General features: G+C 56.9%; 2 protein-coding genes across 15 annotated transcripts; one reads left to right on the top strand and one right to left on the bottom strand.

Annotated features, from left to right (window-relative positions):
* The first annotated feature begins 52 nt into the window (after window positions 1-52).
* On the top strand, window positions 53-11,718 carry SLC4A11 (solute carrier family 4 member 11). Of its 11 annotated transcripts, none has more exons than XM_025876199.2 (20): window positions 53-683; window positions 2,543-2,590; window positions 4,797-4,949; window positions 5,087-5,136; window positions 5,433-5,658; window positions 5,748-5,829; window positions 6,025-6,148; window positions 7,468-7,683; window positions 7,770-7,863; window positions 7,983-8,108; window positions 8,199-8,312; window positions 8,401-8,533; window positions 8,826-8,899; window positions 9,531-9,792; window positions 9,870-9,976; window positions 10,064-10,232; window positions 10,325-10,498; window positions 10,672-10,867; window positions 10,953-11,122; window positions 11,243-11,718. In XM_025876199.2, exons 2-20 carry the CDS (start codon window positions 2,560-2,562, stop codon window positions 11,304-11,306), a joined length of 2,565 nt encoding a protein of 854 aa, XP_025731984.1. In that variant the 5' UTR covers window positions 53-683; window positions 2,543-2,559; the 3' UTR covers window positions 11,307-11,718. The 11 variants fall into 11 exon arrangements, 10 of the variants coding, with proteins under 10 accessions (XP_025731984.1, XP_025731983.1, XP_025731985.1 ...); XR_012374101.1 differs by lacking the exon at window positions 53-683 and adding an exon at window positions 766-942 and having other exon boundaries at window positions 10,763-10,867; XM_025876198.2 differs by lacking the exon at window positions 53-683 and adding an exon at window positions 767-942.
* Window positions 11,719-14,269: 2,551 nt separating this feature from the next.
* Window positions 14,270-24,120, bottom strand: ITPA (inosine triphosphatase). Of its 4 annotated transcripts, none has more exons than XM_073878303.1 (9): window positions 23,996-24,120; window positions 21,465-21,522; window positions 21,306-21,370; window positions 20,599-20,672; window positions 19,514-19,545; window positions 19,079-19,238; window positions 16,639-16,659; window positions 16,100-16,176; window positions 14,270-14,732 (listed from the first exon to the last, which is right to left on the bottom strand). In XM_073878303.1, the coding sequence occupies exons 1-9, from the start codon at window positions 24,059-24,061 to the stop codon at window positions 14,632-14,634; spliced, it is 654 nt and encodes a 217-aa protein (XP_073734404.1). In that variant the 5' UTR covers window positions 24,062-24,120; the 3' UTR covers window positions 14,270-14,631. The 4 variants fall into 4 exon arrangements, with proteins under 4 accessions (XP_073734404.1, XP_073734402.1, XP_025732228.1 ...); XM_073878301.1 differs by lacking the exon at window positions 16,639-16,659 and adding an exon at window positions 23,232-23,338 and having other exon boundaries at window positions 19,123-19,238; window positions 23,996-24,115; XM_025876443.2 differs by lacking the exon at window positions 16,639-16,659 and having other exon boundaries at window positions 19,123-19,238.
* Between the last annotated feature and the right edge of the window lie 3,255 nt (window positions 24,121-27,375).

Genomic DNA, 27,375 nt, shown 5'->3' with positions numbered 1-27,375 from the left:
CCGCCTCCCTATACAAGCGCGCTCGCTCTCTCTCTCTCACTCTCTCGATTCGCTGAAGACCAGGCGCTGGCAAATGCACGTCCCCGGGTCGGGCTCCCCCGCTGTTCGGGAAGGAAAACCGGGCGGCGGCGCCACCTTGGGAAGGAAAGAAGCCGCGAGCCAAGACCTTGACCCAAGAGAAGGCCGGGGGCGCACCGAGGCCAGAAGAGAAACCTCGAGGCGCGCTGCGAGCAAACCCGACGCCTTCGAGCCGGGAGCGCCGCTGGCTCCGCGCACTAGGGCGTAGCCCAGGGAACGCGCGCCGGCCCATCTAGTTAGTCGGGGCGTGCTTCCTGGAGGAGGAGAAGGAGAGTTTACCACTCGAGCGACTGGGATGAATGGAGGGGGCGGGGCAGCTGGCAGGCTGGGCCTTGCCGAGGCCCCCTGCCGAGCCGGGGGCGGGGGGCCGGCAGCGCGCATAAAGCTGACGCCCGGGGAGTCCTCCAGCGACCCGCCGCAGAGGCACAACTTCGTGGGTCCTTGGGCCAGTCGAGCTTCTTCCCAGAAACTTCCCAGCCCCGCCCAGCCCCTAATCCGGCGACGCCTGGGCGGGCACGCGGGCTCGTAGGAGCCCGACCTACACGTTCTGGCGGAGTCGCCCCGGGCTCCCGGGAGCAGCCTGCTTGGGACCGACAGGAGCGCGGGTGAGGGCGCCGGGCGGGCGGACGGGACCCCGCCCAGGGCGGCACCGGGGCGGGGCGTCGAGCGGCATTAGGACCCAGGCGCGGCGCGGGGGTGTGTCGCCGGCTCCGGCCGCTGGCGCGCCCCAATCGCCAAGCTCGGGGTCCTGGAGATGGGGGGGTGAGGAGCCGGGGTGTGCGCGCGTCTGTGCAGCCGTCCGGCGGCCGATCGCCGGGGCCATGGCCGCGGCCACCCGGCGCATGTTCCATATCCAGCCATGCGGTGGGTGCCTAAGCCGGCAGGCGCGGCGAGAGGGCCGTCCGTTCTCCGCGGCCAAGGGGTGCTAGGCGGGGTCGCGGAGCCGTCGGAGCACCGGGGAGAACGCGGCTGCCGCCGGCCTGCCGAGGCCCCGGGCCACGGTGGGCGAGGGGGTCGTGGAAGCTTCCCAGGCCTGGGGTCAGGTGTGAGTTCAGCGGAGAGGGAGGGGAAGGCCGGGGGAGTACGAGGGTGGTGGAGGGAGGCCCAGGAAGCCTCGTGGACACTGCGTGCTCGATTTAATGTCCTCTCGCCGACTTGAAATTCTTAGTCTTTGAACCAATGCGGTAGCCAGCGGAGGAGTGGGGCGTGGAAGTGATTGGGACGGAGCTGTGGGGTCCCTAGCACCCCGAGCGCCGGGCCCTTCCCAGGGGGTACGCTGCCGCCTCATGCTACGTTCTGCCGGGACACCTTCTCGTCCCCGCGCTGCGGAAAAGCCTGCCCACTCTTAGGGATCCCGGGGTGTCCGACTGCCCCCTGCGAGGCCGCAGCAGCCTTTACCTCGCGGCCCTGACGCCTGAGGGCCAGCCTGGGGTTTGTACGGCCACTTATTTACCTGCACGTGGGGCGCCCGGGATGAGAGTAAGGTGTGCACCACCCCCACCCTTCCAGACCCTCGTCATTCTCGTCCTCTGTCCATCCCTGCAGCCTCGGATGCTAGCTTTACCGCCCCCGCCCCTCCTCTCTGGATGCAGCCCGGGCTCCCGTCCCGCGCGTCCGTCCGCATCCTGCCCCCCGACCCCCAGGGTCTCCGAGTCTGGAGGCGCTTTCCTCTCGTGCACGCGGCCCCTCCTGTCGCTTCCTTCCTCGCACGGAGCGGCACAAACAGTCGGGACCATCCGGGGCCCGGCGCGGTGAGCGCGCCCGGCGCTCCCCCTCCCCCGAACCCCCCCCCCCCCCCCCCCCCCCCCCGCCTTCTCCCGGGAGGACCAACGGCTCCGCCTCCCAGGAGGCCCGGAACGCGGGTGGCACCGAGGGGAGGAGGCAGTTACCAAGTCGGCCCCCTGTGACCCCCGGCGCGTGCGGTTGGGGGCGACTGCACGTGTGATGGGTGTTGATGGCCCCTGGGACCGATGTGAGAGTGAGAAGCGCTATGTGCGGGCAGGAGGCCCCTCCGCCCAGGTGCTGGGCTTGGCAGCGAAACAGCGAGAGAGGGAGGCCAGGGAGGCCGTCCACTACATGGAGGGTGGAGGGACGGGCCCCCTCCCTCCAGCTCTGGCGGCCGGTGCTGAATAACACAGTCCACGGTACTGCACGGGTGCTGTTAATAACTCCTGGAGGAAACGGTGCTGGGAACGTCTCCCCCCCACCCCGCTTGGCCCTTTCCCACTTGGGCAGACCCTAGCAGACTGGCTGAAGAGTGACAGGCTCGGCTTCCTCTGGCTCCGTAGGGGGCCCCTGCCTAGTGCGCCCCTGCCCTTTCCCCCCCAGGTTGGCCTGTATTGGGTACCTTGGAAGGGTAAGAAGGCATCAGCACGGTGGGTGTTGGGTGGGGAGCAGCTGGGCACAGGAGACTGTCCAGGGCTGGTTGGTGGAGCTGGTAACAATTCTTGGGCTTCCCTTACAGAGAACTCCTCTAACGTCATGTCACAGAACGGATACCTTGAGGATGTAGGTGAGTACCTCTGTGGGGGGGGGTGTGTAGAGAGAGCTCCTTGGTCAAAAGTCTCTAGGGAACCTGGTCCCTCCAGCTGAGTACCCATGGCATTGACCACCCATCTAAGGGCCTCTGCTGGTGCTGGGATGCCTTTAGAGCCTCCCGTCCAGGAGGTGGTGGTATGGTCAGGGGCGGACACGGACAGGTCACTCCAGTGGTCCTGGGAGGGCAGGCAGTTCCCTCTCCTGGGCTCTGTGGACCATCTGGTGACTTCCCTTGGTTCGCTGTTAGAATGCTCTGGTTACTGGGCCAGCCTTTAGGCCATGTCATATGTGCCCACATCCCTCAGTCCTTGCCCAGTCCCTGCGAGGGAGGGGGCTGCCATTGTCCCCCTAAAGCCATGTAACTGGACCTTTCCCTGCTTCAGCTCTCCTGCTTGCTCCGGACCAGCTCTCCCCCGTCCATGTCTCGGGGCTCTCCTGTGCCCAGACCTGGGGCCTGGCCTGACCATCTAAGGGGTGTTCAGTGGGACAGTGCTTGGACAGAGTGGTGATAGGCTCTGACCCAGGGCCCCCAGGGCCTGGTGACTGCGGGGGCCAGGCTGTTGGCAGGTGGGTTAGGTGTGTGGTTGAGCTTACAGGATGGACGTGGGGACATGGCCTTCTAGGAGCATTGCAGGGACCTGGTCGTGTCAGCTGGGTAGGTCCTAGGTAGATCCCAGAGTAGGGGAGAAGGGGGCAGTGTGAAGGGCAGCGCCCACAAATAATGGGTGCTGGTGGGGGTGACGGAAGGGAGGCTAGGGCAGGTGGGGACTGGGGAGGAAGGGGTTTTTCGTGGACATGAGTGAGCTCCATGACAAAAATGGGAAGGACATCTTTTGACTCAGAGCTCTGAGTGCAGTGCAGACCCAGCACCTCCTGCCCAGAAGGGCCCAGGCTGAGCACAGGACCCTGGGGGAATGGGGCCCGGGGTGTGCAGAGGAAAAGCGGCGGGCTGGAGTGGAAGTGAGTCAGGGTGAGTCACTGGCTGGCAGGTTTAGGCGTGCTGCCGGCCTGTCCCCGGCCCTGCACAGGTGTTTGTCAGGCATCCTTGGGATCTGGGCTCCAGGAGCCCCTTTCCTGGGAGTACTCCCAGGTGGTGAACCATAGGGACCCACAGGACGGTCAGGAAGGGGTGCCGGCAGGGCCCTAGGAGGACCGGCCGGAAGAGGAAGCTTCTGTGGAGCCTGGAAGAAGGCCCTCTGGGGAGGGAGGCCCTCTGCTTGGAGGACAGCGCTGGCTTGCCTGGGGTGTTGGCCAGCTGGCCTGAGGATGACCCATCAGAGGTCGGGAGTGGAACCGGGCCCGATGGACCGGGGGTCAGGATGAGGGTAGCAGGCCTGGCCCAAACTGCCATCCCAGAGCTCGCGAGGAGCCCAAGCAAGGGTGGAACATTTGCATGTCACCAGGACGGCTTCCTCTAGAGGAGGGGCACCGGGGCTGTGAGCCGATGGAGGAACTAAGGCCCACCCAGAGAAGGGCTCCGCTCTGGGAGGGAGTCCCAAGGTGCCACGACACTCCTTCTGCCTGCCATTGGGTCCCCCCTCTCAGCCCCTGACTGTATCTCTGGCTCCCCTACTTCCTGGGCCTTGTCTGCTATCTGGACCGAGTCTCTCAGCCTTGATGCTTCACCCCACATGCCCTCCCTGAAAGGAAGCACTCTAAAACCCTGTGCCAGTAAGGCGCGGAGGGGACTGGACACCACAGTAGTTCCGGCTTCCCTTGGGTCCCAACTAGGGAGCCCGGCAGGTCTGGGTCCTGTAATTTGGGGGCTCAGGGAGGGCAGAGGCCAGTCTTAACTCATCATTGCACCACCTACCGGGCCCAGAGTTGTGGAATGACCATATCTTTCTGTAGCTGAGAGGATACACATGGGTCGGAACAGTGCAGGGCCCTGGTTCCTGCAGCTGAAGAATGTTGGAGAAAGCCGTTGGGTGGGGGCTTCCAGCTGGCTGCCATACTCTGATTGGGGCTGGGCTGGGACTAGACATTCGGCCCACCTGGGCCTGAGGCTTCCTTCCTGGACTACAAGAGGCCTCCCTCACCACTCACTGAGAGTGCACCAAGGGGGACAGCCCAGGGGCCCCCGCTCCTTGAGCTTGGAGTCCCTCCCCCTGGTGTGTAGCACTGACGGCCGGGTCCTCTTTGGGGGTGGGGGTCTCTCTCGGTGGTGGTTGGGTCTCTAGGCTACCTCAAGTGTGAAATGGATGATGCCTCTGAAACCCGTGAGGAGAGCCTGGGGGATGAGGCCTTCGACACGGTCAACTCCTCCATTGTGTCTGGCGAGAGCATCCGTTTTTTTGTCAACGTCAACCTCGAGGTGCAGCCCACCCAGGCTGGTATGGGGGTTGTAGCAGGGACAGGCTGGGGGAGGGGGGCGGGCAGGGGACTGGGGGCTGGGCAGACACGGCCCCACGCCACCAAGAGAGTCCCGACGAGGTGGGGCGGCCCCCTGAGCCCTCCCGCTTTTCTCTAGCTGAGAGTGAATCGCCTGGCGGCTGCGGGCTCCTACACACCTCCCGCAAGGTGAGTGGCCCATCGGCAGGACAGGACCTTTGCTCCTGGACCACCCATTGGGGGTGGAGGTGGCTGCTTCCCTGGGGTAGCTCACACTGCTCCCTCTCACACCGGATAGACATCTCACGCTAGCCCTCGACCTGGCCATGGGGGCCAGCCAGGCTGGGCCGTCCCTCTCGGAAGGGGTACTGGTCCTGGTGGGCAGGGGCCGGGGCAGCTGGGGGGCACCACGGAGGAGAGTCCCAGGCCGTGACTGCAGATCTCACTCACGGGCCTGTGTGGTTCTATGTGTGCGGTCCCCACAGTATCTGAAGCTCAAGAACTTTGAGGAAGAGATCCGGGCACACCGGGACCTAGACGGTTTCCTGGCCCGGGCCAGCATCATCCTGAATGAGACGGCTACCTCACTGGATGACGTGCTGCGGGCCATGCTGTGCCGCTTAGCCCACGACCCCCACAACACTGAGCCTGACTGCAACTTGGACCTGTTCATGGCCATGCTCTTCACCGATGCCGGGGCCCCCACAGAGGGTAAGGGTGGGGCCTGGCTCCCCAGTGGGGCACGGGAGCTCAGGGAGGTGGGCTGGCGGGCCCTCTGACCCCCTTCACTCTGCCCTCAGCCCACCTGCTGTCAGATACCATTCAAGGGGTCACTGCCACGGTCACAGGGGTGCAATACCAGCAATCCTGGATCTGCATCATGTGAGTTGCAAGGCCACCACGTTGGCCTCCCCAGTGACAGTTGGCCTCCCCAGTGACAGCTGGCCCACCCAGTTTGGGGGTGGAGGGTGTGAGCACTCCCGTCAGAGGTCACTGGGGCGTCAAAGTCAGGGGTTCTGGGGGAGGGGGAGCCCAGCTCCCAGGGTGGCAACCGTGTGCCCTCCCCGCCCCTGGCAGCTGCACCTCCAAGGCCCTGCTGAAGCGCCATGTGTGCATCAGCCGTCTGGTTCGCCCACAGAACTGGGGGGAGAATTCGTGTGAGGTGAGGTTTGTCATCCTGGTGCTGGCCCCGCCCAAGATGGTGAGTAGGGGTCTGGGGGTGGCTCTGTCTCCTGAGAAGGAAGGTCCCAGGTTACTTGGCCCTTTCCCTGGATGCATCTCCTCCATGTGCTGGGGGATCCCAGAGTCCGGGCCCCTGAGGGCCTTGTGCTCATGCTGTCCTTCAGATCTGCCCCACCGAGTCTCCCTGAAGCATCCTTGCTAGGTCCTCATCAAGCCCTAATTTTCCCCGAGGTTGCGCAAAAAGTGGTATTTCCTTCTTGACTAAAAAGAGATACTTGTTAAAATTAGTATTATTCCAACGTGGGGGCTTTTCATAGGTCTGCCCCAACCCCGATCCTTCTTCCAGGTGGCTGGCTCTATGATTTCCTGGCCAGGGATCCCCACTTCTGCCTGGGCCATGTACCCCCTGGTCAGGGGCACATCTTGCTCGTGTGGGGGCTGAAGCTAGTATGGTTTGGGGAGTCTTCTTTGAAGGAAACGGATTTCAAAATCATAAATAGAAAATGGCGAAGGCCCCTCCCCAAGCCGGAGAAGGGCCTTCATGCTTAAACTTCCACTAGCTTCTTGACGATTCTGCCCCCTTAGGCAAAGCAGGCTCTGAGGGGAATGTCCCTCCCGGGGAGGTTATAGTGCTGGGAAGAGCAGAAGTGGGCTGTGCGTTGGGCAGAGGGAGTGACAGCTGGTGAGGCGGCCAGAGCCGTGGAAGGGGCAGCATCCCAAGGGCCGAGTGCCTGGACTCATGCCTGGTGACAGGCGCCAACCAGCCCAACACCTGGCTCCTCCTCTGGAGAGCAAGCCTGTTCTAGAGTGAACAGGAAAGCAAAGCGTGGGCAGGACAGGCCTGAGACGACTGCTCTGGGCAGCACGAAGGGGTTGCCATGGGGGAGGCTGGGCCCGGAGTTCATGGACACAGTTGACTTTGGTCAGGCAAGAGGGAGAAGGCTTGACAGGCCTGGAGCCCTTTGGAAAATCAAATAAACCGGCAGACAGTTGGGAATAGCACTAGGGAAGCAGAGCTGGGGAAAGGTTTGTCTCCATCATTGTGATCTCGTTATCCGCGATGATGCATGTTTGTGTTCCTCGGGACAATACCAGTACCTCAGTTTATAAGAACTCATGAGTTTATTAAGGAAATTCGGAGACTTGGTGGTGGTTCTGGTGATCTGCGGGATCCGTTGGCCAACTCCACTAATGCTTGACCTTTGGGGGACAAAACTTGCTGCCACTTCACAGTGGGGGGCACCTGCCCCATGCCTGGGACTATCAGTGATGGCAAGGGCAGGGCGGGGGACCCCCCAACTCTCCAGGAACTGCAGGTGTGATTTCTTCTGCCCCCAGAAAAGCACCAAGACTGCCACAGAGGTGGGGCGCACGTTCGCCACCATGTTCTTGGACATCACCTTCCGCCAGAAGCTCCTGAACACCCGCACGGAGGAGGAATTCAAGGAGGCCCTGGTGCATCAGAGACAGCTGCTCACCATGGTGAGCCAGTGCCCAGCCCTTGGCACCAAGGGCTACAACATGAACTCCATCTGCAGACACAGACCCCTACAGGTACAGCGGGGAGGCAGGCCTGGGTGGCTGCGGTGAGACATGGGCCATGGGCCGCAGAGCTGACAGACATCTGTCCCCTTCCCCAGCCCCTGAAGCACAAGGACTTTCTCCCTGTGGGGAAGGGCATCCGGGAGGACATTGCCCGCAGGTTTCCCGTGTACCCATTGGACTTCACAGACGGTACGTGGCCCTATGGTCCCCCACCCCCGCCAGAGCTCAGCCTGTGGCTTCGATCCCCAGGACAACACATGGGCCTGTCCTGCATCCCCAGCAAACTTCCTGTCCTGTCCCTTCGCTAGGCATTATCGGGAAAAACAAGGCCGTGGGTAAATACATCACCACCACCCTGTTCCTCTACTTCACCTGCCTCCTGCCCACCATCGCTTTTGGGTCTCTCAATGATGAGAACACAAACGGGGCCATCGGTGAGCCAGGGGCCGGAGGCTGGTGGGGGTGGGGCAGGAGGCCCAGGGCTGCGGCGCCCCCTGACCGCTCCTCCGCCACCACCTCCTCAGATGTGCAGAAGACCATGGCGGGGCAGAGCATCGGAGGCCTCCTGTACGCTCTCTTCTCTGGGCAGCCGCTGGTGGTGCTGCTGACCACCGCGCCCCTGGCCCTCTACATCCAAGGTGCCATGGACTGGCGGTGGGGAGGTGGCTCCTGTGGTCCCCGGCCCCAGCCTGGCCCTGACCAGCCCCCTCATCCTGCTGCCTGCAGTAATCTGTGGCATCTGTGGTGACTACGAGCTGGACTTCAACACCTTCTACGCGTGGACGGGCCTGTGGAACAGTTTCTTTCTCGCACTTTATGCCCTCTTCAACCTCAGTCTGGTCATGCGTCTCTTCAAGAGGTGACAGGGCCTTCCCCAAGCTGCTGGGACCCTCAAGCAGGAGGGAGACCAAGGCCGGGGATCTGGGTCAGCCTGCATGCCGGCCTCCAAGGCCCTGTAACCCCAAAGTGGATGGGGTGCCCGCACCGTATCATTGCCCCAAGAGAGAAGCGTGGGACCCTGGTCTTCATGGCAGGAGGAGGTTGGGGGCTGTGCAGAGGCTCAGGGAAGCCTCCCCCCACCCCCGCTGCCCGGCCCCCTGACAGTTCACCCCCATTTGATGAGGCATGACATCCCTCCCGCCCCCCGGCAGGTCGACAGAAGAGATCATCGCCCTCTTCATTTCCATCACCTTCATGCTGGATGCTGTCAAGGGCATGGTCAAAAGTGAGTGTCTAGGGCGCCTGGGTGGCTCAGTTGGTTAAGTGACTGCCTTCGGCTCAGGTCATAATCCTGGAGTTCCGGGATCGAGTCCCGCATCGGGCTCCCTGCTCAGCGGGGAGTTGCTTCTCCCTCTGCCCCTCTTCCCTCTCGTGCTCTCTCTCTCAAATAAATAAAATATTTAAAAAAAAAAAAAGTGAGTGTCTAGCCGGTGGCCGCCTGCTGCAGGGGAAACTGAGCTGACCTGGGGGACTATAGGCTGTGGCCAGGGCCGCCAAGCAGCATGCAAGCTAAGGCTCCTTCCACGGTCCAGGGTGCTCTTGGGAGCTGTGACCGGCAGAGAGCTGCAGTGCCATGTGCTGGAGGGTGACAGGGCTGACTCAGGCAGGATCAGAGGCACGGGGCCAGGTGTGGGGCACTGTCAGAGATCGGGGTGGTGGGGTGGGGTGGGAGGCGGTGGGTGGACAAGCAGGTCAGTGGGGCCCTCCTGGCTGACAAAGGCAGTCCCCTCCCTTCCCTGTCCCCCCCAGAAGCCCTTTCTCCCCTCGGGGGCCCCCTCTCCCCCACATCCAGGAGGGAGCTGGGCCTCAGCCTCCCTGAGCTCAGATGGCTGAGGCCTGCTGGCCTGTTTCCACAGTCTTCCAGAAGTACTACTATGACCATGACTTCGGGAACTATTATACAGACAGCACTTCCCTGGTGAGCCTGCTGGGCCTCGGCACCAGCCTCAACAACAGCCTCCACACTGCCCTCAACACCAGCCTCCTGACCCGCCCATCGCAGCTGACCTCCATGAGCCACCACGCCGAACACCCGGGCCGGGAGACCGCCGTGCTCAGCCTCCTCATCATGCTGGGCACGCTGTGGCTGAGCTACACCCTCTACCAGTTCAAGAAGAGGTGAGGGGGGGCCTGCGGGCGAGGGGAAGGAGGCACAAGCCCCCAGGCCACACTGATACACCCACCTGTGTCCCCAGCCCCTACCTGCACCCCTGCATGCGGGAGATCCTGTCAGACTGCGCCTTGCCCATCTCAGTGCTCACCTTCTCCCTCATCTCCTCCTACGGCTTCCAGGAAATCAAGAGTGAGTCGGGGTCCGGCAGGGGGTGCGGTGGGGTGGGGTCGCCCCTCGAGGGCCACAGGCTTGAGCAGGGGCCTGTACCTGCTGCAGTGAGCCAGTTCCGCTACAACCCCAGCAAGAGCCTCTTTGAGATGGCCGAGATGCACTCCCTGTCCCTGGGGGCCATCGCCAGCGCCATGGGCCTGGGCTTCCTGCTCTCCTTGCTCTTCTTCATCGAGCAGAACTTGGTGGCTGCCTTGGCGAATGCCCCAGAGAACAGGTTCGCAGGGCTGGGAGGGGGAGGGCTGAGCGTGTGCCCGATCCTCCAAGGGGCCACGGGGCTCTGGCCACATGTGCCCCTGTCTGCTGCAGGCTGGTGAAGGGCACTGCCTACCACTGGGACCTCCTGCTCATCGCCCTCATCAACAGCGGGCTGTCTCTGTTCGGGCTGCCCTGGATCCACGCCGCCTACCCCCACTCCCCACTGCACGTGCGGGCCCTGGCTTTGGTGGAGGAGCGTGTGGAGAACGGGCACATTTATGAGACGTGAGTGCGGGCCGGGTCCCTTGAGACCTGAGGCAAGTCATGTGGGCCCCTGAGGTGGGGGTGGCCCTGGGCCACATAGGACCCAGGAAGGGAGGGAGCCCCATGTGAGCTGAGGGGGGACCAGGCCCCACGGACCAGGGCCAGAGGTGAGCTGGTGCCCTGGGACGGCGCAGGATCGTGAATGTGAAGGAGACGCGGCTGACCACGCTGGGCGCCAGCATCCTGGTGGGCTTTTCCCTCCTGCTGCTACCCTTCCCGCTGCAGTGGATCCCCAAGCCCGTGCTCTACGGCCTCTTCCTCTACATCGCGCTCACCTCCATCGATGGCAACCAGCTCTTCGAGCGCGTGGCCCTGCTGCTCAAGGACCAGGTGAGTGTCCGGCCCTGGGAGTGAGGGGGCTGTGGGGCGGGTCACGGCTCCAGGCCTGCCCACAGCGGGTCCCTGCCGCCCACAGACCTCATACCCGCCCACCCACTACATCCGGAGGGTGCCCCAGAGGAAGATCCACTACTTCACAGGCCTGCAGGTCCTGCAGCTCCTGCTCTTGTGTGCCTTTGGCATGAGCACCCTGCCCTACATGAAGATGATCTTCCCCCTCATCATGATTGCCATGATCCCCATCCGGTACGGACGGGCGGGCTGGGGGCGGTGGCGGGGGGGTGGGGGGGGGGCGCAGGGGGAGGTCCTCTGCCTCTTGCTCTCTGACCCAGTGCTCACCTTGAGGTCTGTTCTCCCTCCACCCAGCTACAACCTGTTGCCCCGAATCATTGAAGCCAAATATTTGGACGCCATGGATGCTGAGCACTGACTGAGGCCCTGACGCACAGGCCCCGGCCGTATCCCCTTCACTCGTCCCTCTGGCTCTGTCCAGGCTGACTCTGTGGCCATGGGGGCCGGGGGGGCGGGGGGGTAGGGGTATGGGTGTCTTTTGGGGTGTGGCTCTGTGCTGCACCCCCTCCCAGCCGTCCCATCAGGCCTAGGGCATCTAGGCATGGGAAGGGGGGCGGGTGTTCCAGGGTAGGTGCCCGTCCCTGTCCCCATTAGCCTTTCGCTTGGGTCAGTAACCCTGCTCAGGGCAACTTCTGTCCAGAGTAGGACTAAGCAGGACGGATTTTCTTTTGATAAAAGAGTCAGATGTCTGAAAGAGAAACCATTTCCTTGATTGTGTAAGGAACTTGCTGTATGCACACTAGAGAATAAAACTCCTGTTTCTACGCTTCCATCTCTGCTGTCCTGCCCTGCCCCAGCCTCAGAGCCACCAGAGAATACAAGTCGGATGTAAAGGGGAGGCGGAATGGAAAGGACCAGGGTTTGTTGAGTGCCACAGGCTGTCACCTCCAGCCCCACACCATGGATGTTGGCCCAGCAGGGGGCTGGGGAAGATCCAGGAGGCCCTGGTGCTGCTGGGTTGCCAGGAAACCTTGCAGGGGAGGTGTCGTTCTGGGAAGAGCATGTGCAAGGGCCCGGAGGAGAGGGCTTGGGGCCAGTGCCGAGCCACGGCTGGTGGAGGAGAGACGAGCGGGCCTGGCAGCCCTGAGCCTGGGCTCCCAGAGGCAGCTGCAGAGCCACGGTGGTGACGAACGCCCTGTGTGGGCTGGGGCTGGGGCTGGGGCTGGGGCAGGGGCTGCACCCCGCACCAGGGCACGCATAGTGGGGCTGAACAGAAGTGGAAGACTCTGAGGGCAGGATGTGGGGATTGGTTTGACAGAAGGGAGAAGGGGCTGTGTTCCTGGCTTGGTCACTTGGTGGTTGGCCAGAGGCCCCATGACCTACCTTACAGGACTTTGGCTTCCCCAATACACCAGAGACCAAGGGCGCAGATGAGAGAAGACATCTGCTACCTCTAAGCTGAAAAGGACTCCCATCTAGATATGCTAAGAATTCCTGCAAACCAACAACAAAAAAGACCAGGACTCCAACTCCAATAGAAGAGGCAAACCTGTGAGGGGGCGGGGGGTGCCCCAACAGTAACGGGCGGCAGGAATGCTCGATGCCCTAGGTCACTTGACAAATGCAGCCCCAAGAGGGCTGGCCTCGTCCACGTGAAACTGGCAACACTGAGCCTCCCAAGGCCGGCCAGCCGCGTCGGGGGGGGGGGGGGGGGGGGGGGCCCCGGTGGTGGGGGGGGGGGGGGGGGGGGGGGGGGGGGGGGGTGCCCCGGGGGGGGGGGGGGGGGGGGGGGAGGAGCAGGGTGATGCTCCCCAGCAGGGGCGTGTGGGGACAAGCATGTTCAGTGTGGGTAGGGATGGGTAGCAAAGGGGGACGGTGTCTTGTGGGCCTGCGACATCACTCTAAGAGTTGATAGCAAGCACCGAGGGCTGCCCGGCCCTAAGCTCCATGTACCCACCCCATGCAGGCGGCATGTGATCCTTTGGGGCCCCCTCCCCAGTGGCCTGGGTATTCCGTCCAGGGAGGGCCGTATCCAGAATCACCAGGCGGGGAGCAGATGAGCCCCTAGCACCCCATGTCTGAGCCTCAGCCAGACAGCCTTTCCTGGGGAAACAACCCAGCTGAGCCTCACAGGCACATGGGGAGCAAAGGGATGATGTTGTGTCCTCACCCACACACACTGATGCACCTTAGGGGAAGAAACAACAGTTAAATACAGGCCATGGGCCATGCTGCCAGAACTGAGGAACAGTGACTGGAAGCGACATTCTCTATAACCTGCCTCCGAGCCCAGAAATAAGCCTGGGAGCAACCCCCCAGCATCACGCTCCCTCCTCCCCTGTTGCTTTTTTGAGTATCCTTGGGGTGTGCACCTCCTCCTTACCAAAGGAACACCTGCCATAAAGGAAAGAGATCCTCCCCAGGCCCCTCAGGTCCCTCTCCAGACCCCTCAAGTCCCTCCCCAGGATTGGCTTCTAGGGCACAGCGAGGACCTGGGGCAACTGAAGCAGCCTTCCCGAGGCGCCTGGAAGTCCCAGGCTGAACCAAGTCATATCTCAACTGGGGTGGAGACTCCATGCCCCCTCCCTGCCACAAAAACAAACTTGGCATTTTTTTTTTTTAAGATTGTATTTATTTATTTGCCAGAGAGAGAGAGAGAGAGAGAACAGGTAGGAGGAGTGGCAGGCAGAGGGAGAAGCAGGCTCCTTGCTAAGCAAGGAGCCCGATGTGGGACTTGATCCCAGGACCCTGAGATCATGACCTGAGCTGAAGGCAGACGCTTAGCCTCGTGAGCCACCCAGGCACCCCAGAACTTGGCATTTTCATCAAAAACCAACATTTTAGGGGCACCTGGGTGGCTCAGTAGGTTAAGTGTCTGACTCTTGATTTCAGCTCGGGTCATGATCTCAGGGTCGTGGGATCAAACCCCACGTCCAGCTCTGCACTGGGCATGGAGCCTGCTTGAGATTCTCTCCCTGTCCCTCCCTGTCACTCACTCACTCTCTCAAAAAAAAAAAAAAAAAAAAACCGACCCCAACATTTTAGCTGCTCTAATGTCATACTGAAATACAGCCGAAGCACTCAACTTCCACACCACCCACCCCCCAACCCAGCAAACACCATGGAGGCCAGCTGGGTGGTGGCCTCCCTCTGTGGGGGGCGGGCAGCATGGGTCTGGCATGGAAATGGTCAGCTCACAAGCTGAAACTTGAAGAATGAGAAGAAAGATGAGATACCCCAGCGAGCAGGTCATGCGAACACCCTCAGCTGCTACCCTTGCCCCACCATCCCCCACCCCCCCACCCCCCGCCAGGTTTCCTGCTCCTGCCCAAAGAGATTCAGGAAACACAGCTGCCCCGGGCAGGTTTCAAAGCTGATACATCCAGTTTATTCTGGAGGCAAGTGCCTTCCAGTATTTTTATTTCTACCACTTTAAAAACGTCGAGGGCGATTTGTGGGGTTCTTCCTGAACCCTCGGGCCTGCTACGGCCAGTTTAACATCCCAAGTCCTTTCAGGATCCCAGGCCAGGAGGCTGTAGGAGGGCCCACTGAATCCCCAAGGGCCCCAAGTTTCTCCGAACAGAGCCAGCTGCTCCTCCAGGGCTGGTGAGGCTGTCTCAACCCGCCCCCCACCCCCGCAGGAAGCGGTGACCCAGACGGCAGTACTTGGAGGGCTGCCTGTCTGATGGTGGAGGTGGCAGGCTAGCCTTCCCCAGCTCCCTGGTCGGGGCGATCACCACCAACTACCGGGGGAGCGAGGCCGCCGAAGTACTTCTGCAGCTCAAGCAAGGCCCGGAAGCGATGGGAGATGGTGTTCTTCTCCGCTTTGGGCATCTCTGCATACCTGAGGGGTGACAAGAGCAGTTCAGAGGGGCCCGGATTCAGGGGGTGCGCTTCTCTCACCCGTCCTGGAGCCCAAAGCTCAAGGAGTCGCCAGGAAAGGGTGGTGGGGCCACCAGCTCCTGGCAGCCAGAGTTAGTTTTTAAAAAAAAAACAGAGTTTTAAATTCCCCTGTAGGTGGAAACCCATATTAACGAATGTGGAAGGATGTTAGACTTGCCCTGGTGTGTCCAAAAGTCGTTACGGGAAGCCAGGGACAGGGGGATGAGCTGCATGTTTGATCAGCTTTGTCATCTGTTGACAGGAAGCAGTGGGGCCTGACGGAGCAACACAACAGTCTCCTCTTGTGTACTGCGGGGGGTGGCGCGGGACAGCCGGCCGGCAGCCCCTCCTCTGTGTCAGGCCTCCAGTGAGGTGAGGACCACAGCCCACCTGGGTGCCGCCGACCTGTGCTGTCCAGTATGTGGCCGCTAGCCACGAGTGGCCATGTACGTTGAAATCGACCGCAGCTAAATAAAACTACTTTCAGTTCCTAAGTCATACTGGATAGCCATGTATTGGAGCGAACAGTGGAGAAACAGAGCCTTTCTCTCTCTGGCGTTCCTGGAGGGTGCTACTTCACGTCGTCCTCAGCCCTGTCTGGCTACTGCGAGGTCTCAGGCCACCCTCCCTACAGGCCCCTCAAGCCTGGAACACTTGATTCCAGTAATGGCCAACATGTCCAGTGCAAACAAGGGGGAAGTAATGAGGACACTTGGCACTGTGGAGGTTTCATGCGGTGCCCCCAAAGGCCGGAAGTATTTTTTTTTTTAAGATTTATTTATTTATTTTGAGAGAGTGAGAATGAGAGAGAAAGAGAGAGAGAGTACATGAGAGGGGGGAGGGTTAGAGGGAGAAGCAGGCTCCTCGCTGAGCAGGGAGCCCGATGCAGGACTCGATCCCGGGACTCCAGGATCATGACCTGAGCCGAAGGCAGTCGCTTAACCAACAGAGCCACCCAGGCGCCCCAAAGGCCGGAAGTATTAACATTTTCCCAAACTGCACGGGGAAGCCAGATCATCCCACAAAACTGTCAGGTTTAGACGGGACAAGCCAAGGGCAGAGGGGAAGGCACCTGAGTCACACAGCTGCTCTGTGGGGAGCTGGAGCCCAAGGGCCCAGAACTCCCAGCTCTGCCTGGCTGCCTCCCATGCTGGAGATCAGCCCACGCGGATTCCTCGTGTCCACCCCAGCAGAACCGCCTTCAGCTGCAGCATCAGCCTACGGCCGGGCCCCGCGTATCTGCACGCCTGCACTTGGGCAGGGCGCCGACCCAACCCGGACCGTGGCTGTCCCAACCCCACCGCCCCGGAAGAAAACGGGGCTCCTTACGTCTGCTCATATCCATCAGGCTGAAAGCAGGGATCCCAGCCAAAGTCTCGGCAGCCTCGGGGTGCCACGATCTGGCCCTGCCAGGGGAAAGGGGGGGGAACAGGTGTATCACTGGGCACAGAGGAAATGCCCTAGGAGGAGGAGGGTAGCCAGTTTGAGTCTGGCTAGTTTATGTACTTGGTTAAGCCCCATGTATTCAAAATATATGGTTTCAAGAAGTCCGTAGTACCTGCAAATGTTTGCTGAATACATAAATAAAATGCAGTGGGACTGCTCTCCCTGCACGCACGCGCGCGCGCACACACGCACACCCTCCCTGCACCCACACGCACACACGCACGCGCTCTCCCTGCACACGCACACACACCCTCTCCCTGCACGCGCGCGCACACACACAAACCACAAACCTAATCAGCCCACTGACACCCCTGGCGCTGCTCTCCCCCTCTCTAGCTCTGAAAAACTGTGACCTCACTTGAAGAGAGTCAACTTGGAAAAACTGACAGAAAACACGTTCTCTGAATAGGAAGTTATGAGGCCCTGAACTAGGCGCACAAGCCCTATGACCGCTACTCATTTTTATTATGTTAAGTGAAATAAACTGCTGCATTTCTCAAACTACAAAAGAGGCTCTAACAATTAAATGAAGAAACAGAAATTACTCAGCACATTGTTCGATACATAAATGAGCTCAGTAAATACGGACTGCAATAGGCAAATTCCAACAGGAAAATGTTACAAAGAGAACCGATTTAATTCAGCACCGTGAGATGTCATGTTGCCATGAAGGTTAAAAAATAATAATTTTAAAAATACAAGGGAGGGGCGCCTGGGCGGCTCAGTCGTTAAGTGTCTGCCTTCAGCTCAGGTCATGATCTCAGGGTCCCGGGATCGAGCCCAGGGATCTGCTTCTCCCTCTCCCTTTGCTCCTCCCCCTGCTTGTGTGCACTATCTCTCTCAAATAAATATAATCTTTTAAAAAATAAAAAATACAACAGAAGTGGTAGAAAATGGGCATTAGCCACACAACTGCCAAGTTGTTCAGCCCAAAGGCAGATTCCGCTGGTGCTGGTGGGGAGCTGCATGACCGAGGTCCATTACTGAGCCACTCTGAACCTCGCCCACACCACGGTTTTCTGGTTCAATCTGTATCGGGGCAGGTAGTGTTCTCGGCACTGGAGCCCTACCAGGCCTAGCCCTGCCCTCGTCAAATGGACCTCTTGAGCAAAACAGGCTTTACACCAGTAAACAAATGAACGATTACAAAATGCAAAGTGCCTTAGAAGGAACAAACAAGGAGCTGGGCTCAAGAATAACAGGATGGAGTGACCTAGATGGGGAGCTCAGTGAGGAGACCACTCTGGCCACATAAAGTGGTCGGCAAGAACGTTCCAGGTGGAGGACACAGCTGGTGTTGGGACCCAAGATGGGGACGGGCTCGGCACAGGCGTTGTTGAAAGGACAAGATGACTGGGGTTTGGAAAGCTTGAGCGAGAAAAAAAAACAAAGAGAAACAAAGCCACGTCAGGTAACGTAGGGGCTAGCAAGCCACAAAGTGCTTGAAGCTGGGGAGACAATCGGGAACAGTGGGGACCCCAATAGTGGGTCACCCCAGTGACCAGGGCCCATCGGCAGGGACTACGGTTGTTCACACTTCTGATGTTTTAGAGTACATTTCTGTGAAAGTAGCAGACATCTAGAGTTAATTTTTTATTAAAAATGTAACCCAGCAATTAGGATGCAGCCATCATGGTTCTGCGTAAATATCCAAAGGAACCGAACACAGGATCTCAAGAGGCACACCTGTGTTTGTAGCAGCGTTACTCAGACTAGCCCAATGTGGAAGCAATCTAAGTGCCCACGGACAGACAAACAGACAAAACAAACGTGTAGATACATACAATGGATATCATTCAGCTGCAATAAAAAGGAGGGATTCTGTCACCTACCGCACACCTCCCACACAATTCTGTGTACGCTACCACACAAATGATCCTGGGAGGACATTATGCTAAGAAACAAGCCGGCCACAAAAAGACAAACACCGTACGCGGGATTCCACCTAGATGAGGGGTCTGAAGTTGCCAAACTCTTAGAAACAAAAGCGGAAGAGCAGTTGCCAGGGGTGGGTGGCGAGGGGGAAGGGGGAGTTTTTATCCAATGGGTATAGTTTCAATTTTGCCAGATGAGAAAGTTCGAGGTCTGTGGTACAGCAGAGCACATATAGTCAATACCATTGTACTGAACTCGTAACAATGGTAAAGATGGTAGTTTTTATGTTTTTTACCACTATTAAAAAAAAAAATTAACCAGGCAGGGCATCGTGAAATGTCTATGGACAGCACCCAGTGGAGACTCTGGGGTGGGGCTCTGTGGGCTACTCAGGACTCTGGATTTTATTACGAGCAGGAGTGATGGGCCAGAAGGCATCGTCCCGGACATGAGGAGGAAACGGGTGTGCTGCGGCGGGGGGGGGGGGGGGGGCAGGCCAGCCCCAAGGGTGGTGTGGACCCTGTGAGAAGCAGCTGAACCCAAGGCTCTGATAGGCAGACGGGGCTGTGCTGAAGGCTAGCTGGGGAAGAAATGAGCTGGGTAAAGTTAGACTCTATAGGAACATGAGAAGTTGGAAAGGATGTGAGATGCTCTAGGGAAGTCGTCACCTCAACACTGGGACAGGGACGGGAGCTGGAAGAAATTTGGGCTGTCCGTGTAGCCCCGGGAGCGGTCACCTTCAGCTTCCACATCTGCTTCTTAGGAGGGGACACAGTACAGAGCTCTGGGTGGACCAGGTCTCAACAGCCAGGAGCCACCGTGTATCTCTGGAACACCGGCCTCAGAGGTCAGATAGATTTCAGGATTGACAGCACTCCTAGTTGTGATGCTCAGGGGCATGTCTGGGCAAAGCTCTGGGACCTAACTGACAACGAGCCCTTCCCACCACCCTCCTGCCTGAGACCCTGGGCCACTGGCTGGAGCCACAGCGCCCTCTGGCGGCCCGCGGGGGAGGCAGCGTGGGTACGCACCAAGGTCCGGCCCCTGAACAGGCGCACTGGCTCGCTGGGGTCCCCGGTGCTGAGAGCGAACGTGCAAAGCGCGCAGGCAGACTTGTCCTCGAACCCAGCCAGGAGCTGGTAGAGACCTGCGGGGGGCGGTGGGGGGAAAGGGGGAGTGTAGTGATTCCTGTGCAGCTCAGCTCCCAGCCTTACTCCCCACCCCTGAGGCCCTGGAAAGCCACCCAATTTGGGGAGCTTATACATGTCATCGGATAGGTTTTGTGCTTAATACCCTGGAAATTGGGTGATGGGGACATGGAGCTCGTTATTCTATTCTACTACTGTACTAGTTGGGACCCCTCCCCCAGACCACCTCTGGATTCTCAATTCCCAACAGCTAAGAGGGAAAAGAGATTAATACCTTCAGGCTTTAACTTCTCCAGAAACCACTTTCTGCAAGAGAAATAAAGGTGAGTCAGACACCAGGTAGCTTCCTACCATCTTCTCTGGGCTGTACCCCCCTCACCCCACCCTCAGGATTAGAGCCCCAGGACAGCCAGGGGGGCATGGTAATGTCTTAACTCAAAATGAAGAGGAATAATCCAATAGGAAAAAGGATGGAAGTAAACAGGCAATGCACAGAAGAATCAATAAAACCTATGAAGGCCTCAACCTCATTGGTAACTGGAAAAATGTAAATTCAGGGGCGCCTGGGTGGCTCAGTCGGTTTAGTGGCTGCCTTCAGCTCAGGTCATGATCCCAGGGTCCTGGGATCAAGCCCCACATCGGGCTCCCTGCTCAGCAGAAAGTCTGCTTCTCCCTCTCCCTCTGCCCAACCCCCATCCTACTGCCTGTGCTCCCTCTCTCTCAAATAAATAAAATCTTAAAAAAAAAAAAAAAGGAAAATGCAAACTCAATTCAAATGTGGTAACATTTCACATTCCCCACACGGCAAAACATTCAAGTCCTAATACTCAGGGCTGGTGAGGGTACGGAGCCACATACATATATGGGTGCTATTGCCTTGGCAAACATACCGGCAATCCAGAAGTTCGAGATAAACATATCCAAAACCCAGCAAAAGCACCTCTGTGCCTACGCCCTCCAACCCCAGCAAGGAGCATTCAAAGTGGGGTATGTGTACCCTAGAGATACACAAAGGCCATCTGAGGGTGTCCAGGGCACTGGATAGTTTTAAGGAAATCCATTTTCAGATCTCAACTTCCTTATTTCCTTTTTCCTGAAACTGATCTGCCACGAATGTACCTCTCTAGCAGGTGGGTTCCGCTGGCCCATCTCCACTTACACAATCACATTCTCACACTTTACAAAAGAAAGAAAGGCATGCCTCTCCCATCCCTAATCCTTCCTCAGGGCAATGTGAAATATTGGTATTGTCACCAAGACAGTGAATGACCCACAATATCAGGTAACCAATCATTTCGAAGTTCAGGTGATTTTGTGGCCAGGGCCCTGCGGGGGCGGGGGGGGAGCGGGGAGACTCACATGTAGGGGCCAGGGAGGCCCCCGAGGGCGTTGAAGCACAGACAGGTGTCCTCCACCAGTACAGGCCCCTGTACCTGCAACACAAGGAGGCGAAGCCCCGAGACCTGTGACCGGAGTAGGCCCTGTCCCTAACCTGAATTCCCAGGCCACCCAGGCTGGGGCCAGGCCCAAGCTAGTTGGGGTCTACAGCAGCTGCAGTTAACAGCTATAGGAAACTGCCCCTGGCTAATCTCTTATCTTCCTTCTAGAGACAGGAACACCAAAAACTTGGAAGGTTGTAAAGCCTACTCCAGGCACAGCAACCAGAGAGGTGGGATTCATACTCAGACAGCCCGACTCTTCAGGAAGTGTTCTTTCCCAATTCCACAGAGATGTGTGAGTGTGGGGGCAGATGTGTGTGGGGAGAATGCAGGCAATGGAATGTATGTATCTGATAATCGGAGACAAGTGTGTGCATATGGGTACGTGTGTGTGTGCTTACGCGCGTGTGTGTTGGTCTGGGGTTACTATGCAGTAAAGGCTGAGAAAGAAAGGTAGTATTCCTCTGCCAACATTAACTGACCCCAATCTAGCTAGGCCTGGGCAGGTCCTTGAAGTTATGACCAATTGTGCCCACCCTATTATTCTCTGCCTGAGCCCAGCAGGTACAGCCCCCAGGAGCCCCCAGGATGAGAGGAGCAAGTTTGGGACACGCGAGGAGCAAGCACCTGGCGAGCTGCCTCCCGACACTTCTGTATGGAAATCTCATCAGGCTCTCCCTGGTACTCCGGCACTTGTTAGAGAAACAGATATACAAAGAGAGTCGGGTCACAGGGAGACAGAGAAATCAAACCATCTTTCAGAAATAAAACAAAACAGAGACATACGGTCAATTTTCTGTGCCACCAAAGTGCATGGAAACTTATCTCCCAGAATCTGAATGACCTGTTCCAAAATGAAAGAATATTTGTCACCATGTTAACAATTCCCTGTTACTACAGAAGCTGTCACCCACCTTTCTCTTCAGGTAACTCTCCTGACAGCCCCCTAAAGCTTAGTTAAGTCAGGCCCATGAGCCTCACTCCAGACTTCAGGGTCCCACTCCAGCAGATCAGCTCCCCTATCTCCTCAGTCTCCTACCCTCCTACTTCAGGTCTCTTTGTTGATGTTAACCCCCCACCCAGGGCACCCCCTTCCCTTCTCCCTGCTCCCTAAAACTCTACGTAACCTCCTATTCTGGCAATTCTCCATCAGGGGTTACTCAGAATTCAAGAGGCCTGCAAACCCGCATGGGGAAAAAAATGCCTTTATTTTCACTAACTCTTAGCTGAAATTTAGCATCTCTTTCAATTGTGAGTAAATATAGAAAACCAAAATAGCATCAGCAGTTCCTGTGACCTTTAAACCTATTAAAATCACAGATGTCATATCCCATTTACAGCTGTAGCAAATATCTCAAAATATTTACAACCCTATTTGAAAATTATGATAACTACACACGGCTAGATTGAATATTTTAATGCATTAAAAAAATGTATGGGTGGCTGGGTGGCTCAGTCGTTAAGCGTCTGCCTTCGGCTCAGGTCATGATCCCAGGGTCCTGAGATCAAGTCCCACATTGGGCTCCCTGCTCCACGGGAAGCCTGCTTCTCCCTCTCCCACTCCCCCTGCTTGTGTTCCCTCTCTTGCTGTCTCTCTTTGTCAAATAAATAAATCTTTTTTTTTTTTTAGATTTTATTTATTTATTTGACAGAGAGATAGAGAGAACAAGTAGGCAGAGAGGCAGGCGGAGGGAGAGGGAGAAGCAGGCTCTCCGCTGAGCAGGGAGCCCAACACGGGGCTTGATCCCAGGACCCTGGGATCATGACCTGAGCCGAAGGCAGCCACCTAAACGACTGAGCCACCCAGGTGCCCCAAATAAATAAAATCTTAAAAAAATAAATAAATGAATGAATCCCCAGTATTTAAATAAATAAATAAGTGTATGTTAACTAGATCACAAATATTTATATTGAGAATTGTACTTTAATAGAATTAGTTTCCTTTGTAACCCTATGTATTTTACTTTGTACATTTAAAAATACTTTCCTGAAAAACGGTCCACAGGCTTCATCAGCCTGCCAATGGAGTGCTATGGGATGAAGAGTTAAGACACCCTGTTCTAAGCCAACTTCATCTAACCCATCTTCCTCAGTGAGCCTCCTCTGGCCACTCGAGCCCCTTTTTAAAACATAGGAGGCCACATTCTCAGACACAGAGATGGGCTTGGGAGCTGGCACCCACTATCCTGCATGGGGTCCTTTTCAGGGTGGTGCTACTTGTCTGTTTGACTGACCTGGCCTCAGGATACCAAACTTTTTATCAGCACGGGGCTCTGGCTCTTGAGTAGAACACCCTGTACTGTCACAGAAGTGCCATCATTCCCTATGCTGTGGACAAATGAAGGGTCTGTCCCCTAATGACTGGGTCCCACTCATCTGCCTCAACATATCTAGTGGATGTCACCCTGATTCTGCACCATGACTCACCTCCTTGGCCATGGCTGACTGAGCAGGGGCAAACTCTTCACCCAAGCAAGGTTAATGACAGCTATTGTATGGCAGAAGCCTCACTGCCCCCACCACCAGGGGCGAAGTAAGCAGAAAAACGCTTACTAGGAAAGGGATGAGCATCCAGAGAGAATTAGGAGGACAAGATAGGCCCTCGGGAGACTCCTCAGGTCTTGTGGGACATCTTAACATTGTATTCCCAGAAGAGTCACCTAGTGGTTGACATGAGTTCCCTGTGTGTCTCTATTATTTGCAGCCAAAGGCTATCCATCCACCCGCAGAATCCTCACAGCTAGCCACAAGATTCCCAGAGTCAGGAACTTTGGGGATCTAATGCCTTCTTCACTCCTCCTCCCTACTGCATTGTAAAACCGACCTTCCAATCATCTCCATTTCACAGAAGAGGAAAAAGAGGCTGAGGACCACATTTCTGGACCGTGATGGGGCGTGGACAGCTCAGTTTGGTTGCCTGTCCCACGCTCTGTCTCGCCCCTGCCACCCCCAGCTCTGCAGCGGGGTCTGGATCAGCTCCAGAGGGGTGTCAAGAGTCCCGGTTTGGGGTCTAGCCTAATAGATGACGTTTGGGACAGATACTAAGAACCCGGCACTCCTTTGGCTCCCGCAGCTCCCGAGCTCGTAAGCCTGGATCCGTCAACGCCTTAATTCTATTAAAGCCAACCACCGGCCCGCTCCACTCCGCGCACACACGGCCCTTTCACTCAGCGCGGCCCAACACGTTCCACACGCCCGGGTCTGCCTCTCCGAGCCCCCTTCCGCCTGGAGGCCGCCTCTCCGCCCGATTCCCAGCGGGCCCTACCACCCGCTACCCCCAGCCGCCTACTGATCGGCCCCCCGCCCCCTCTCGGCACCTCCTCCAGCTTCTTGGCGTTCCCCGTGACAAACACGATCTTTTTCCCGGCCAAGGGGGCCGCCATGCTGACTCCCGACTGCCCTGCAGACCCACCGGAAGTCAACCGCTTCGAGCGGCAGGCACTTCCGGCTGACGCGGAAGCGGGCTGCGCAGCTTCCGGCCTAGGCTTCGGGACCGGGGATCCTCGGGGCTCCCACCCAGCGCCCAGCGTGTTAGCTGCAGCCTAGTACCTTCGGGCGAGAAGGCCGTCCTGGACGCCCGGCTTCCTTGCTCAGACCTTGGGGAACAGAGCGCCCCTTTTCCGGATGAGCAGTCTGGGGCGCCGGGCGCTAGAAGGGAGGGAAATGGCGCGGCCCGTCTGCGCCGGAATTGCGGGGTCTTCCCGGGACTGGCGGTCGAGTGTGTTGAAACCAGGCCCTCCCGCCAAGGGGCGCTCTCTTCGAAGACGAGAAGAGACCGTTGCAGCCACCGGCCCCACCCCTGCTTTCTCCCCTCTTTGGGGAGGGGGCACCGAGGGAGGCAAAGAACCTGCACCGTAATGAGTTTGCAGTCCTGTGCTCCGGACGGTTCGCCTTCTCCGCGGGCACCTCCAAATCTGCCCCTGAGAGCTGTTTTCTTTTGGGCAAGGGCTGCAAACCTGACCTCACCTCTAGCCCTACTCCCTTCTTTCCTTGCCCGCCAGCTCTGATCACCTTGATTGTGGGTTAAAAAAATAACTTGTTTTAAATTAAGGTATAATTAACATTATATTAGTTTCAGGTGTACAACTAATGATTTGATACTTGTATACATTTGGAAGCATTCACCTAAGTCTGGTTAACCTTGATCACCTTATAGTTACATATTTTTTTGTGTGTGATGAGAACCTTTAGATCTACTCTCTTAGCAAACTTTCAGATATGCAGTGCAGTGTTGTTAACTGCAGTCACCATGCTGTACATTTCCAGGATTATAACTGGAAGTTTATACCTTTCAACCCCCTTCACCCATTCTCCAGTAACCCTACCACCAATCTGCCCTCTGTTATCTATGAGCTTATTTTGTTTTTGGTTTTGTTTTTGTTTTTTTAGATCCGACTACTTGCCTTTGAATTTAAATTTGGCATAGCCTAAAGCAAGCCCGGTCTTTTCACTCATCTCCCAAGCTTGGGACCTCAGTATTTCAACTCCTTCATTCCCTCATCCCTACAGCCTCTCACATCTATCATGCCTTCTCCATGCCCACTGCCTCAGCCAGATCTTTGCCCCAAAATGTGCCACTTTGACATAAAGATTGAGTTAAAAGTAATAAAAACACAGCAGATGCAGTAAAGGCTCTCTGCCTCCCCCTTAACTCCCAAAATTTACATTGGAAAGGAGAGCCTGCAACAGGAAAAAAAGTATTAACAGAGACCACACACCCTCACCCCAGGAACTTATTTATTTGCATAATAGAGCAACCTTGTTTTTCCCAAATATCCCTTTTCACCTTGCTAATGAGTTTTTTTCCCTTTGTATCCTCAGGCCCCTACCCCTTCTTAGTTCACAGAAGCATCCTGTTGCCTCATTGTCTTTGGAATCTCTTGTCTATGTGGATTCCCCTTACACATGCCTGTTAAATTTTTTTTTTAAAGATTTTATTTATTTATTCATGAAAGACAGAGAGAGAGAGGCAGAGGGAGAAGCAGGCTCCCAAGGAGCAGGGAGCCCGATGCGGGACTCGATCCCAGGACCCCGGGATCATGACCTGAGCCGAAGGCAGACGCTCAACCATCTGAGCCACCCAGGCGCCCCATGCCTGTTAAATTTTAGTTTCTCCTCATAATCTGTCTCATGTCAGTCTGATTGTAAGGCCAGTGAGGACCATAGGGCAGAGGAAAGTCCCCCCCCCACCCCCCGACAGTAGCAAACGGTAGAAAGTGCCCCAACAGACCCACCTGTGCCACAGGCCTTGACCCACTGCTGAACAGTTGAACAAGTTGAACAAGTCACCTGTCTCCTTCCTCCAGGGACTCAGCAAGCACAGATTAACAGCAAGGGCAGATTCAGGGCCCCTCTCTCCTGGTGAGAGAACTCCTGACCGAGGAACATCAGAGGTCAGAGGTCTGTCAGTGCCTGGATGAGCTATTTTGCTTAATGTTCTTGTCCCCTGATAATCTCAGATTTTTTTAGACCCCAGGATTTGTTAGGTAGGGAATAGCAAAAAAACTGCATGTTCTCTAAAAACCTTTGCTCAATGACCTTACCGTAGCAGGAATATTGCACAGGCCAAAAGGCATTAACTGTGTCCTCAAGTGGTCCGGAAGGCCTGTTCAGGCAATTCGATGAAGCAATGTGTGAGGCTCCTTGGAGATCTGACCATAGTGGTTTAGATTCAGGGAGCAAGTGGCCGTCCTTTGTGTCATCTGTCTTCCTTCTTCATGAAGTCATGAGGTATCCCCAGGGAGGTGGAGAGGCAGAGGAGGTTCCCCTCTGCAATGTTAACCTCCTGACTGTTGAAAGCTTCGGCAACAACCACAGGCAAGAACCTGTTTGCCAGGGATGTGCATCCAGTGCCCCACACAGACAAGTACCATGTGATATAGTCAGTGTAGTGCCCCTGGGAGCACTAGGTGCTGGAGGGATCATCACCGAGGTTGGGGAGGCCAGGACAGTCATCTAACAAACTGTGGGAGTCCACAAAGCGTTGTTAAGCAGGGACTATTGTGAGTAGGTATTCACTTTAGCTAGACCTCACTCTAAAACTGAAGGCCTAAGAGTACAAGAGCTTGTGGGGAGAGAGGAAATACATGAATCCCTGAAATTGTATGCAAAAGTTTGTGTATATGTAATCTTTAGTCAGGACTTTTGGTTGCAGTGACAAAAATCTTCCTAGTCAACAACAACAAAAAAGAAATGTACTGATTGGTTTAACTGATGAGCGAAGTATAAAGAGATAGTCAAGTTCATAGTTTCTGTGAACGGAGAGAAAGGGAATTGTGTTAGTTCATTCATTAAATGGACTATGCTAGAGTTCAAATATGTTAATTTTTACTCTCTAAACTCGAGTAAGGAATATCACAGGAAATCTCTTTGGAATCATATACCCCTCAATTGTGAGGGAAACCCAGTTAAGCAAAAAAAGATGATTCTTGCTCTCAAGGGAGCTTGTTAGGTCCTATCAGTTCTACCTCTGAAATAGTTCTCCAATCAGTCCCTCCACTCCACCTCCACTGCTACTGTCTGAACCCAGCCCTGTTCTGTTCCTACTGGACCAGGGCAGCAGCTGTCTCACTGTTGTTCTCCTGGCCACCTTCCTCCCGGTCCACAGACCTTAAATAATATGCTTGGGGTCCAGGACTCTGAGAACCTGAGAACTCTAAATGAAAACTGAAAAAATGGTATCTGTTTGAGGCAGCAA

Source organism: Callorhinus ursinus, unplaced genomic scaffold, assembly GCF_003265705.2.
Source record: "Callorhinus ursinus isolate GAN/ISIS: 27379988/994484 unplaced genomic scaffold, GSC_fseal_2.0 scaffold29, whole genome shotgun sequence".
In the NCBI taxonomy this organism is placed as follows: Eukaryota; Metazoa; Chordata; class Mammalia; order Carnivora; family Otariidae; genus Callorhinus; species Callorhinus ursinus.
Note: the sequence above shows the minus strand (reverse complement) of the source record. Positions and strands in the feature narration are given on the sequence as shown.